The 14,534-nt window shown below is 43.4% G+C and overlaps 3 protein-coding genes across 3 annotated transcripts in view; 1 reads left to right on the top strand and 2 right to left on the bottom strand.

Moving 5' to 3' along the window:
- Positions 1-8,568, bottom strand: part of LOC131288999 (synapse-associated protein of 47 kDa) — a 29,489-nt gene extending 20,921 nt beyond the window's left edge. The window contains exons 1-2 of the mRNA XM_058318188.1: positions 8,434-8,568; positions 4,891-5,095 (exon numbers count right to left, since the gene is read on the bottom strand). Of these exons, the coding sequence (XP_058174171.1) occupies positions 4,891-5,095; position 8,434 (206 nt within the window). The 5' untranslated portion in view covers positions 8,435-8,568. The remainder of the gene's footprint in view (positions 1-4,890; positions 5,096-8,433) is intronic.
- A 1,061-nt stretch (positions 8,569-9,629) lies between these two features.
- LOC131284684 (zinc finger CCHC domain-containing protein 10) lies at positions 9,630-10,547 on the top strand. Its single transcript, XM_058313548.1, has 3 exons — positions 9,630-9,680; positions 9,783-9,944; positions 10,013-10,547. Exons 1-3 carry the CDS (start codon positions 9,643-9,645, stop codon positions 10,545-10,547), a joined length of 735 nt encoding a protein of 244 aa, XP_058169531.1. The 5' UTR covers positions 9,630-9,642.
- Positions 10,548-11,102: 555 nt separating this feature from the next.
- LOC131284683 (DNA replication licensing factor Mcm2) lies at positions 11,103-14,028 on the bottom strand. The gene is made up of 2 exons (XM_058313546.1): positions 14,023-14,028; positions 11,103-13,955 (listed from the first exon to the last, which is right to left on the bottom strand). The coding sequence occupies exons 1-2, from the start codon at positions 14,026-14,028 to the stop codon at positions 11,283-11,285; spliced, it is 2,679 nt and encodes an 892-aa protein (XP_058169529.1). The 3' UTR covers positions 11,103-11,282.
- Between the last annotated feature and the right edge of the window lie 506 nt (positions 14,029-14,534).

Here is a 14,534-nt window from a genome sequence, read left to right as displayed (position 1 = left end):
TGCAGCAATACAAAAGCCAATCGACCGAAGGTTATTCAAAGAAGCCTTTCATTGGTGCGGTTTGCGTAACCTCCTATATCTTGCGACATAAAAACTGCCAAGTTTAAAGCTACCTTCCGGGTTGATCGATCCGGTATGCATGAAGACATTATGAAGTCCCAATCAGCGGCTGGCGAAAGGTCAGACAAATATTTATTCGCATCCACGCACCACCATAAGCAAAACACATTTCAAAATGTATTTGCGAAGGACGTATAACAACATAACGTCATAAAAATGGACATAGCCTGCAGGCTTTTGAATGTTACGAGAGAAAACAAACATGCATGAGAAAAATATTTGATATTTTTACTTGAACCAAGCTAAATTCAATGATTAATAAAAAGTTTCAGTTCAATGTATTCGCGTTATTGAGTAATAATAAAGTTATTTTACTATGTATTTTGCTTGTGTGACAAATAACTTTTGAACGTTTTGTTGCTCAAAGTTGAACACCCAGGTGTTTATTTAACGCATATAAAAATAAACATAACATATACAAATTTTGACTATTTATACTTGTAGTAAAACGACATTAAATAATAACATTATATTAAGTAATTACACTACAGTAACACCTAAAAAACTTCAACGAAAATAAACTATCTACACAGAAAATCTCATGTTTTCTGCGGAGGCTGTGAATTGCAGTTTTTTTAATGCAGTTTATATACACAATTTTTCAAATATTGCCATCTAATGTAAAAATTAATCTTGGAATTTATTTCGATGCTTACATTACCAAGCTCTTTCTTGGTCTGTTTTGTAGGGCATTTTTTTTTGTGATGTGAAAATGGCTATTGATTTTTCACATCACCAAAAACACGTCTTCCATTTATTCGTCCTTTTAGGGAGTCATTAGAGCAACAGAGGGACAGCGCCTTCTAATTTTAGAGCAGAAAGGGGCACGTGAACAAGATATTTTATAATTTAAAAATAAATCACCCCTCAACGTTACCCGCGCACCATTCTCTGCAGTACCCTAAATTCACTCAGAAAATTCGATACTCCGGTGGTCTCCTTTCGGTCTGCGAACGGTGTTGTACCATCGATGATCCAACATCACCATCCAGGACACGTAAAGCCGTGTATCTTTAAATTTATGATACAAAAAATCAATCGATGGCCAGCACGGATACCCTTAGAAAGATCTTCTGCTCTCAGCACAATGCTTCCGCTGTTTAACAGAATGTGTTGAAGAGTGCTTAGCAGAAGACAGAAAAACGAACCAGCCCGTACACATTCCATTTACTCGTGTGAACGTGATCATAATCATAAGCGATTTTTGGCGGCAGGAGAAACAACTTGCCTGAATAAACGGGCGCGGGAACAAACCGTGCACAAAAGAAACAGTTTGAACGGAAAAATGTTCTACAAAAAGATAACGTCGTCTAGATTTGAAGTTTATGAATTTATGGCAGACACAAACAATTATGGTTTCTAAATGTATTTAAAAAACTGAAAAGTATCCGGGAAGCGGTCACGCTGGTTAAGATATCGACCCACTGGCGCTGAGGTACTCCATGTAGTTTAGAGCCCAAACCGAGTTCGAACCCTCCCCTATACGGGGAACTGGCCACACCCAAATGGAAAATGTCAAGAAAACTGTTAGTTGATACACACGATGGAAGACAATCGTTGCACAAACGAATAAGTAAATGCAAACGAGCCTTTTCAGTTTCACTGGAACCAGTCAAATATATGTAATACATTGTAAAACATTCCCCAGGTAATTTATGAGAAAATTGAACATGTAAATTTACAATATAATTATAAGTGTAAATTACAATACGGCGCGCACAGTGTAAAATGAAATTTAATAAAATATAAGCATAAATCTCAATCTGCCACGTTCATCTCTACGTTATTGTCATACTAAAATTTTCAGCAGTAACTTTCTAGAGTAATAAACGTATGAATAACAAAAGCTTACATTCCAGTAAACTAATGTTACACAAAAACAGTCGCGATTTTCCTTTTTGATTTAACGTTTAAACTTAATAACTATAAGTTTAATCTGATCAAGTGTTGGTATGGCTTCAATGAATGTTACGAAAAATACCGGGCGCCTCCATTACGATTACAAATGCCAAAGAAAAAAAATCCAAAACATATCCCTCGGCAAATATTAAAGTAATATATATTTTGAACCGTTGTCAATACTCCTTTCCTTCAAAACATTTCTTTTTCAGATAAGCTGCTATTTAGAATGGTTTTTTCTAAGATGATCGATTGCAGAAAAAATATTTATTTTTCTGTTTGTTTTATATCAACGCGTCAACAGTTCAACAAAATAAACTTCATCGTATGCCACGTTGATGGCAAACGATAACGAGACAAACGAAATTTTATACCGAACATGCTCACCGTCCTTCCGTCGTTTGCGTTACAGAATTGTATAGATGAGACTTCTTAAAATCGCTCGGAAGGAAAGAAAAAAACATTCTTTTCGACCGTCCACTTGAGCGTCCAGTTCCAGTACGAAATTGTGCCATATTGCGTGAAAATCGTAAAAACCACTCGATTTACCACGCGGTACACGTTGATTGCATTCCTAAAGGATATAAAAAAAAATCTCTCTCTCGTCTAGAAACCGAGTCCCAGTTACGTAATAATCCCTCGAGTTGTCGAAGGATGCTGTTACAGGTGGCCCCGTCGGCTGCCTCGGGGTGAGGTCCTTTTTTATTGTCACCCATTTGGGTACGTTTGAAATATGTCCCAAAACAGAAATGAAACAGCTAATAATATCACTTCGAGTGAACATCCACACGTTATGCAGGTCGATGGGGCAATAAACGTTATTGAAGGTTTCGCCATCGCCTCTCAAGCGGTGGTAGCGTTTTTCATTTGAAAAGAGGAATTGAATGGAAGGTAAACCAATAGCGGATAATCCTGGTAGCACGAGGTAAACGAGACCATCCGACCTTTGTGCGAAATATATCTATGTTACTTCTACGAAAAACAAAATGTTCGAATTTTGTTAATTCATTTTACTGGGAAAAATCTCTTCTAGTGTGAAAAATAAATCTTATTTTTTCCCATCGGCACCTTCGGCATGGACGGGAAAATGCATGTAGGTATATGGAACTTATTTATGTTTCCTAACATACGTATATTAAATCTAAACATAAGTCAGAAGAATTATACAAGATTAAGATTACTTCTCTGCGAGTAATGACTAGTTTATTCTACAAAATTTTCCAAAATCAGGTTTGACGGGAACCCCATTATTTTCGTACAATTTTTGCTTTTTCATCGATTGCTCAAAACACGATAAACTCTAGACTTTTCTCTTGTGTCTTTTTTTGATAGGAATAACAAGCTTGCTGTTTTTCATCTCTACATCTTCCAACATCTACGCTATGTGAAACGATCATAAATGAAGCGTGAAAAAAGAAATCCCTGTCAACAGAGAAAAAGGGTGTTAAATTCAATTTTGCTCCAGCAAATGATACGTAACTCTATTTTCTCCCATTACGCTTAGCCACAACAGAACTCTGCCAAAAAACGTAAAGCAAGCAAATGCGAAACTCCTGCTCGCCGGCATTGGTAGCGGTGGAAAAATTAAATGTTATCAGTGGAACATATCCCTGTATCACTGAGTTTATTTCATCATGGAACGTTCGTCTGAGGATATGGAAAAAGCGTAATAAATTTAGACGAGATACGTCAGAATAAATTTTGCTTCACCTCACACGACCGGGAGGGTATGAGCAGGAACTGAGTGCCCAACATTTCTAAGCTCGTTCTTTTGCTTCACTCTTTCCGCTTAATGATACCACGCTTGATATGGACTGACGTCACACACAGTTATCCTGACGGCAAGGGGTTTTGGAGATGCTGAAGTTGGGAATTTGATTTGTGATAACGTTAAATTAGCATCCCATTTATGTGGTTTTCTTGATGTCAGTCAAAAACAAGGAATTTGACTTAAACCATAAAATCTATCAACAATTTAATGTCGAAAGTCGTGAAAAATGCATAGCATAAACATGGATAATGCTTAAAGTTATTTTATATACAAACTCAGCAGATAATGCGTATACACGTGACAATATGAATATGCAAAAATAGTGATCGTGTATAGCATCGTTCAAAGCATGAACTATGTTAAGTTGGAATATTTGATGATAGCAATGTTTCGTTAATAAACAATACAATTTGATTTAATTTATTAGATTTTTTTAAAAACGACTGCAAAAGTTTACCTATCGATGATAAATGGACTTATTATTACTTTTATATCCTATTTCGTCTTTTATATACTGTACCGAAAATCATTCAACCATAATATACGCCTCGTAGAACTCTCTATTTTGGGAACTGTCAAAGTAGGAAATATCCCGACCAGAGAGTTCACAGAGAACGTGAGCAAACGGGTGGAAAAGTTGGCAAGCGTGAACGCTAGAGCTTATCGAACTTTCCAATTACAGCAAAAGAGGACGACAACGGCGCATTCGCTGGGGAAAGTAGTCAGCGAAACAGGAAAAGGGAGAGCTTATGACAGCGAAAACTGAGCGAAAGAGCACAAATGAAGTTGGAGAGAAATCCCGATGCGAGGGAGATATGCATCATGTGATTTAAATTTTCCGAATCTAGTAAAATTCTATCCGATGCAGCAAATAAGGTCTTTTAGAAGGGACCTTTAGCTTTCTTTACTTCTTTGTGTATTGTAAATATAGCGAAATTTTATTGCTATTATTTTTTTTATAGAAATGTGTTCTGAATATAGTAAAATTTTATTGTTTAAATTTTCGCTTTAATGAAGCAAAGGTCGCAGAAAAAAAAATCATATGACCAACCTCACGTGGTTAACATTTTCCACCTACCCGAAGAAGGTCAGTTTCTTACCTTTTGTCACCACCGTCCCCGCCAGCTGCTGCTGCGCCAGTCGTGTCGGCGGCTGCAGTTGTCGCTGCCGTTGCACCGGAAGTGGTCGCTGTCGCAGTCGTGGCAGCCGAGTTCGGGGGTGTCGGCACCTCCTCGTCCTGCGGTTCGCCCTTGGCCGCACCGATCCAGGAGCTCACTTGATTCGTTAATCCGGAAAACATGTTCACTGCAACAGAAGTGACGAGTGGGGGGATTGGAATTGGTGATCACACTCTGATACGCGTTACTTCGGTGCACAAGGTGTCTGCCTATGGCGGGTGTTATTTTTGTGTACAACCTTAATCCAATCGCTACTGCCTTGCTTTGGTGTGAAACTTTAAAGGATATAATTAAGCTAGGTGCGCACGGTCACTGTTTGTTCAACCCGAGAAGGATGCTGAAAAAATCTCCCGAAAACGTTCTTCCAATAAATATAACACAGCAACCCTGCCCTCCTGCTCGTCGATTTGATTGCACAACGCTAAAGCGGCTTCAGAACATTAGCGACCACGATGGATGCACACGCGCGGACTTTCAGAACACAGATTATATAGGACAGTTGTAAAAGTTGTCTCCGAACAATCCACTAAATTTCACAATGACTCCCTGTTTCACGAAGGATAGTTAAGAGAAAGTCGACCTAGCCATCAAATATGTTCCAGCAAGCCACGTTTTTCTTCTCCGTTAGCGAAGGAAAACCCCCCGAGCCAATGGTCCAAGGACCAAGGACGTTAGTCCGCAAGGCGCCTGCACAATGCCGTTGCGAAACAATTGCGAATAAAGCGACCAACGATAGCTGACTTACACTGGGTGCTTCCGCTTTTTGCACTGCGATGTCTTTCTACAACTTGCAATACAGCGCAGCAACGACTAAGCTTGCTTTGATAATGCTCCAAGTGGCACACTAGCCATACAGGCGTGTATGAATGCGAGTGTGTGTGTGTGTGTGTGTATGGCAAAAAGGACTCTAGTATATGTGTGTTGTTTAAACGCCAAACTCTGAGAGCGAAGCGAAACTGGCGAAATCTCCATTCGATTCATTGGGGAGCATAATATTCTGCAAAGTAAAAAAAAATGGCCACGCGCTGTAGCCACGAAGGCACTGGCATACACTTGCACCCACACCCATCCAGAGCATCCACAATGCCAATACACACATCTAAAGTGTCAAGTGCTCTCAGCAGGGAAAGGAAAGCACGTAAGGGAACAGCCCGAACGCAAAGCCCGAAAGCTCCGCAAAGATGTGGAGATACGGTTCCGTTATGAGGCAGGACTATGTGGCCTCGCAGGGCAGTGAAGTTTCGCGGAAAACCGGCAAACCGGGAGGAGTGACAACAAATGGTGACGGCGGACCATCGTCGCGCTACTCGAGCAATCGACCCAAAGCGACACTCGGCAATGGCGAGCTTTTTCGTCCTCTTGAAGACATCCGCAAACACACTTCCGATAGTACAAGGATAAAGGCACGCACACACACGCCATTATGGTACTATGCCCATCGATGTGCCTATTGAAACAATTTTGTCATACAATTTGTAAGGAAATAATGACGATGGAAAAGAGTGTTTGTCGAATTGAATTCCAAAAAGCAATTTTCGGTTGAAAACCACAAGAATACGGAGGGATCGATGGGAAAAAAATCTTTTTCTACACAAGCAGTGATTTTAGCAAGATCAATTTTAAAAGACATTCGACAATTCAATTGAAGGAAAAAGCACCGCCTTATAAAACCTATCTATTGTAATACTAAGCTCCTTTTTCAATCGTCGTTCAACATTTTTCACGCGCGTATACCAGTGCAGACACGTGACAGGCAAATTTCTGACAATCCTAGCCAGAGAAGCAAACAAGGCTGCTAAAACGGTACGTTATGTGTAAGGAGGATATAAATGCCATTTTCCCATCGTATACACACAGGAGAAAGGAATTATTTTGTCGTGTTTATTTGCACAATGGTTTTTCACTATGTGTTTCACGTTTCTTGCAACTTTGGAAACCCCGTACCGATAGGATCAAATCCGGAAACGACAGCGCAAGAAGCTAAGAGTTACTTCCGTCCAGCAGCGACAGCACGGTCACGTTTGCTAACTGATCGAATTTCCTCCGTTGGAGGAAATTTTCAGCGCAGTCTGTGACTCGGGTCTGCTTCGGGTCTTTCCGGCCCGGTGGGACTTAAAGTTCTCTTCCCTTTTTTTCTTCTGCCTCTATCTCTTTCTCCGAAAGCTCCCTGGCCAGCATTGCGCATTCGCTGCTGCTGATGATGCTGCTACGGCCGTTGTGACAAACGTCACACACGTGAAGGACGGGTGAGGGAAGTGCTTTTCCGAATGGGAAACCCGTTCCCTACAGTTACACCCTCGCTTCGGCCGTATGTGGCGGGGGTGGAAGCGTGCCAGCACCACGGTTCCGCGTGACAGCCAACGCCAGAGGGCTATGACATTCCGACCGCTGCCGAGTTCGACTGAATCGTGCCATTCGACATGCGTACCACCGTCCAAATGGCAATACAGCCGGAGGAGAGCGGCGCGGACGATGATGTCGAAACAGGAATGATTTGTGTCCACCGTTGAAGGACGGATGCGGGATTGCACCGACAGTGGGATTATGTGATGCCAATTTGGACACTTTTTGTAGCAGAAAACGATGCATTCTAGTTTTCATAAACGATCCCCGAACGAATGAATCAAAAGCCATGGAAACAATGTGATAATAGTTTCTTCGAATTAAAAAATCCATTCAAAACACAAATCAAATGTATTGTAAAATGGAAAGCGATAGTGTTAACACAATTATTATTATTACATCATTTTATCTACAGAAATAGAGGCAATCATGATTCATCGTTCGTTCATCAATGTGTGCAAAAGCAAACAACTGTCAGCTGTTTAAACATGATCTCAGTGTATGGAAAATCGTGGAGTGGAAAAGGATAAACTGACCAGTTCAATGTATGCGACCATTGATGAAAAATATTTCAAACAAAAAAAATGTTCAAGTTACTGGAACGTAGCAAGAAATTGAACATTTCCCTTCAACGAGCGATTATACGCTCGGACGAAAAATCGATAGTATGGGAAATATTTTTCAAATGCGCAATTAAGTAATTTGATTTAGACTAATAAACCCTAATAGACGTACGGTATCAGTACATAATCCGCACATTGTCAAACAAACATTAAAAGAAAGTCAATACACCATTATCGCACGAGGAAAGGAGTGCTATCCTTCTGCACTGGTATTGTATGTCCTGTGCCATTTACTTATGAACCACCCCCAACCTCCATGGTACCGCTATGCGTTGTCCTGTTATTGTGGGGAACATGCTGGGATAGAAAAATCGATAGCAAAAGGGAGGAGGAATGTGTGCTGTACATAACTGGCGAAATATCTGCAGAATAATGCGAGCGTATGATTGGGGCACGCAAAATTGCTCCCTTCAACCTACGTACACGGAAATAAGTTAATTATCTACACAATTTTTACAGCTACCCTAGCGGATAATACTAGCAATTTCAGAAATCATACTTTTTCGTTGTTTGTTTGCTTGAGGTGGCCAATTTGTTTCACACCGCCACGAAAACACCCAATGTAAACTGCTGTTTTGGTCAAGGCAACCCAATCTGCACCAAGTGGTTTCCTTCTTACACTGCTTGGGTTTTTCTATGCGCGCTGCTCTCGAGCCGAGTTGGACTGTGAAACACTTTACTGCACTTCAATGATTGCACTACGCACTGGAAAAATATTAATTTTCACAAGATGGGTGGAAAATCTCTTCTGCACAACACGGATTCTCAACGCTCTGTGGACGTATCGAACGCACAATGAAAACAACTTTTCTACACCAGCGCTTGACTGGTCCCAAAGATAACAAGTTTGACAGTTCAGTGATGCGTGTAGGTCTATATTGTCGGGTTATAGTGTTAATTTGCTAAGAGGTATATTTTTTCACTTTTGGTGACGATATTAAACGATGGAAATCTTGATTGAAATACGCTAACAACCCATTTATCTTTCCTTGCTGGCCATCTGCACACTAAACAAAGCAACAAACGAGAGCTTAGAGTGGTTTTATTGCGTTCTTTTTCTTCGTACATAGCACGTATGACCATCTGAGACAATTTCATAGAAAATTTCCATGAAAACATTGACATTGCAAATTTGTTTACTAATGTAGCAGGGTGCACCTTCCATCGCTGCCGGTACATTTGCAATACGAATTCTAGCAGCCACAAAGTGAAACAACAGTTCTAGTTCGGCGTCGCATCAGAGCGGATGGTTAGCAGTGCACGAGGTTTCCTGAAAGGGTTAGCTGAAAAGTAAGGTTATCTTAGGCACGGCCGCGTGGTGCCGCCGAGCTGGAGCTCAAGTCAGAGAAATCCTAGCCGACGCACATCTCGTGCTGTTTGAGTAATCAAGCGGATCACGAGTTTCGTGCGATCTGACAAACGGAAGGAAATATTCCTTTCGTTACGGCGGGTGAACAGCCGCATTTTGACTGCGCACTAGCGTGGTTGGCTAGCAGTGCTCCTGGCCGCATGGTGGCAGTCAAAAGGCGACGCCTACAGAAAATCGAAAACCACAGAAAATCAGGACATATGGCCTTTAGTTGCCAGTCCTTAACATAAAGAGGTCTATGTCTCCAGGTTAGCTTGCGAAGGCCCAGGAAGCTGGATTCAATAGCCGTACTGGAGTAAATCCTCGACGAAGTGAAGAAGAAGAAGAAAGTGAAACAATATGCATTTGGGAGCTCAAAAGTTGGCCCTGAAGCAGAAGTAAGAAAAAAATCGGATTCCTAGCCCATTGGTTTTCAGTGGTCCTTTGTAAAGGTGCTCGGTGTGTGTGTTGATATTGTGTTATCTTCCTCCTATCCACAGAGAAGCGAAACTAGCCGCAGCGTTTCCCAAAGGAGTACGATGCCAAAAATGTCTCGAGTACGGCCACTGGAGTTATGAGTGTACGGGCAAAAGAAAGTATCTCCACCGGTCATCGCGGACCCAGGTGTTGAAAAAAAACTTGAGTAAATTAGGCACAAAGAAGTGAGTTAACGATGCCACATTGGGAAGTGAATAGCAGTGGGTTAATCGGGATGTCTGTTTAATTGCAGCGGAGAAGTAGCACCCGGGTCTTCGGATGCGAAACAGGCTGGTAGCAAGAAAGCTGGCAAAGAAAAGAAAAACCCAAATGGATCGTCCGACTCTTCGGATAGCAGCGACGACAGCAGCAGCAGTAGTAGCAGTAGCAGCAGTAGCAGCGACAGCGATGGTAGTAGCAGTAGCACCAGCAACAGTAGCAGCAGCAGCAGCAGCAGCAGCAGTACTAGTGGAAGTTCCTCGAGCAGCAGCTCAAACGGAAGCAGCAGTAGTAGCGCCGAAGGCAGTTCGAGTTCATCCGAAGATGTAGAAAAGCAGGCTAGCAGAAAAACAAAAAATCTGAAGAAAAAATCTTCCAATGGGAAGCAGAAAGAGGAAGGTACTAAAGTTTCCAAAAAGGATCTGAAGAAGAACAAAAAGAAGAAGAAAGACGGAAGCAGCAACAATAGCAGTAGCGGAACTAGCAGTTCCAGTAGCGACAGTGACGAAACTTCACCATCGGAGGATGAGCGGAAGAAAAAAAAGAAACGCCGTAAAGGAGGGGAGTAATACATGTCCTCACATCTCCTATTAAACTATCCACTTAATACCCGTAGGTGTAAGCACGGTATGAAGCTTTGCTTTATCCAATTTGATTCGATAACCGCAGTAGATGCCATTAAAATATAGCAAGAGTTTCGCTTTTCAATATTAGATCAGGTTCAGGTATTAGGTCCCATACTAGTATCCACACTAGCACGGTGGCAATACAGATCAGCCAAGGTTTCCCATTTTTGGATATGTTTTTATTTATTCCTCTAATCATATCTAAATCATCAAATAATGTTTTGAAAAAATTGTGGAAATTGCATTTTTAGCCCACACCGTCCTTTGATTTCAAATAGTAAATTCGACTGTATTCGGTCACTGTCCAAACAAACAGAATCTGTCTTGTTATATTTAAAGGGTTCGTCCTAGTAAAACTTGAACCTTAAAACAATAGTGCAAGAAATGGAAAGTAAAGCAAAACAAAGTGATTCGTTGTTCTACAAATTGCCCCCCGCTTGCCGCATTTGGCCTGTATTGCCCACAACCGTAACACTTTCGCAAAGAACACCTAGCAACTATTTAATCCTCAAAATTGAAGACAACACACACATTTATTCATAAAGTATTCCTTATCGTCTTGTACAAAAATCGTAAAATGAGAATCGTGTAAAAATAATCATAAACGTAAATAAACATTAGCGGCTATGTGGAAAAAAGAACTGTGTAATAAGATAGTAAAATAGCCTGGGAACAACACTACGCTTCGGCCGCTTCCGGAACGATTTGCACGATTACCTTGCGCTTGGCATCGTACGTGAATCCGTTCCGCCGGAATAGCTCGCTGTCTATGAACGGTTTCAGATTGAAGATTTCGATTGCCTTAGCCCGTTCAGCAAGGTCCTTTTCCATCACCTCGACGTGTGTCGCACGTGGACCGTCGCGGCAGCGCATGTAAGCCAGCTGGTCGAGCGTAAGTTGGCGCAGTATGAAGAACAACAGCTCGGAGTGATCGCGCTGGAACGACAGGTACTTCTGGAAGGTGGAGCGCATCTTTTTCATCACGCTGAACTTTTGCGCCTCGATAAAGCTCTCCAGCATCATGCGGATGGCCATATTGACGTCCACATCCTGCACGGTGTCTCGCAGATGCATCCTAGCGTGTGCCTCCGACATTCGGATCACACTTTCGATGTGACGCACGGTGATGGGGAGCGATCCGGTCGAGAGGGACTCCTGCCGTAGCTGCGAGTACATGTTGGCTATCTTGTCCTGATCCATGTTCGATAGCTTCGGGTGTACGTTCTCCTTCGCGTACACGATGTACTTCTTCAGCAGATCCTGCGGTATATGCATAGTGTCCTGTGTTTGCTGCGAGTCGGGCACCACGTCCACCATCGACGGGTGATGTTTGATGTGAGAACCTACAACAAACCGTGCCAAGTGTTGATCCTGCATCGGATCACACTCGTCCTTCACCACACAAAGTACATCGAAACGGGACAAGATTGGCTCGGAAAGGTTAACGTTTTCCGAGAACGTCATGCTCGGATCATAGCGTCCTCCGATTGGGTTGGCCGCCGCAATGACGGCACAACGAGCCTGCAGGGACGTCACGATACCTGCCTTCGAAATCGAAATCGACTGCTGTTCCATCGCTTCGTGAATGGAGGTACGATCCTGATCGTTCATCTTGTCGAATTCGTCGATCAAACAAATACCCAAGTCTGCCAGTACCAGTGCGCCGGCTTCCAGTGTCCATTCGCGCGTGGTTGGATTGCGGCGTACGTAAGCCGTCAAACCGACGGCCGATGCACCCTGGCCGGTAGTGAAGACAGCGCGCGGGGCTATCTTTTCCGTGTACTTTAGGAATTGCGATTTCGCCGTGCCAGGATCACCGCACAGCAGAATGTTGATGTCTCCGCGGATCTTATGCTTATCGCCCGGATTCTTCGATTCTCCCCCGAACAGACACAGGGCCAAGCCCCGCTTGATGTAGTCGTGCCCGTAGATCGACGGTGCCATACTCTGCACGATACGCTCGCTAATGCGTGGATCCTTGCTTAGCCGCTGGATGGTGGAGATGTCCTCGTCGGTCAGCGATGCCACGACTTGCTTGCTGTCCTTCACGACGAGATGATTGGCGATCAGGACCGTTGCAAACACCGGGAAGCCCTGCTCGGTGTTCAACGATCCGTCGTAGTTGTTTGTGTAGATTCCGGTCACTTCAATCTCATCGCCAGGTTTGCACTGATCGCAGAGGTCGGCCAGAAGGACACAATCCTTGCTGCGTGGAATCCGACCAGCCGGAATGCGGCCCGGCGATTCCTGAAGCGTAATCTTCTGATAGTTCCGGTACAACGTTTGCTCCATATTGATCGAGAAGGGGCCGACACTCTGACACTCCGGACAGGAGCCGGGTTTGACTTCCGTGTTCTGACTTTGCACGAACGGTCCCAACACGTAGCCACATTTGACGCAGTCATACTTAATGACCGAAAGCTGGGGCAGCACACCGGTGGTTGCGGTGACAACACCTAGCGTGCGCACAAGTTGGTTCAGGTGCAGTTTGCGGAACGTGCGCAATTCCTCCACCAGCGGAAGATCGGAAATGCGCACGTGAATCTCATTCGTAACTCGTTCGTAAGTCGGATAGATGCTCAGCACCATCTCCTTTGCGACTTTATCCATAATTTCGAGCATCTGGAAGGGTGCCTCTGGCAGGAAGTACGCCAGCGCGTGCTGGTTGTACGCAAGATCCGGGTACGATACGACAAAGCTCGAGTTGTTCTGCTCACACATCCGTCGGATGCGATCACGGTAAACGTAGTGTCCCTTCTCGTCCACGAAAGTACGCAGAAAGCTATTGAAACGGTTGGAAATTTCCGTTCGCGGAGCCAACATCGAGACCCACTCCTTGATGCTGTGTCCCTTGGTGTCGTCGAGGTTTTCGATCGACTCCACCATTTCCGTGTCCATCTCCGTCTCGGTGCCCGCACCCATCTCGGCCGCCTTCTCAGCCGCTCGGCGCTTAGCCCTTGGAATGTCATCTTCATCGTCGCTTTTGTCATAGAACAGATCGCGATGGTCGCGGTGCACACCGGCTTCACGATCGCGACGGCGCATTTCCGCTTCGGCCGCAGCACGATCGGTTTGCGAGATTTCGCTGTACTCCTCCGTGTCCAGCTCGTCCATCTCGTACCGATCGAGGTGTGGGACGGGTCGATAGTCCGCCTCCATGTTATCCCCGAACAGCTCCTCGCCATCCTCCTCCTCTTCTTCGTACTGATCCTCCCGTACGGTGGTGTCGCCGAGGATTTCTTCTTCATTTTCGAACGGCTCGAAATCACCGACCGGTGAGGTCATGCCTGCTCGAATGTTGCGCCGATCGATGTCCGACGGAACATTCGGTGCTGGTGAACTCGGTGTGTCCTACAAATTGGGGATTGATAAGTTTTCCAATGTTTTGGTCCCCACCACATCGATGTCCAAGACTTACCGACATGCTTAATGATGAATTTATAGATAAATTAACAAAATAAACACTCGAAACGCAGGAAAAACGAAATGAATCAAACAGCGCAAACAAGCCGCTTTATTATCGGAAAGACAAACCTCAAGCAGCTTGCTCTTGATTTGCGCGCCAAACTTTGACACTCGATGAAAATATCTCTGACAGCTGTCAACATGTTCGTCGACTTTCGAAAATTAGAACTGGCGCGGCGCCGGAATTTTCAAATTTTATTACAGGGTTTGATCAATTATAAAACAAATTAAAATAATTTCTACAATTGGTGAATATAGTAAAATTCTAAAATTCGTCACTCCTGCCGTCCAGGATTGGTGGACCAATGTCAGCTTTTGGTTCATGAAAATTCGAAATTAAATTTACCCTACAATCGACAACTGCCGTACTTTAGGAACAATTTAAAAAAAGGATACGTTGAACTTTTTTCCATCTTTATTATGCATTTCGTAAACACAAACATGTTTTGTTTATCAATGAAAACC

The sequence above is a fragment of the Anopheles ziemanni genome, chromosome 3, assembly GCF_943734765.1.
Source record: "Anopheles ziemanni chromosome 3, idAnoZiCoDA_A2_x.2, whole genome shotgun sequence".
Taxonomy (NCBI): Eukaryota; Metazoa; Arthropoda; class Insecta; order Diptera; family Culicidae; genus Anopheles; species Anopheles ziemanni.
This window is presented reverse-complemented; position numbering and strand designations above follow the sequence as displayed.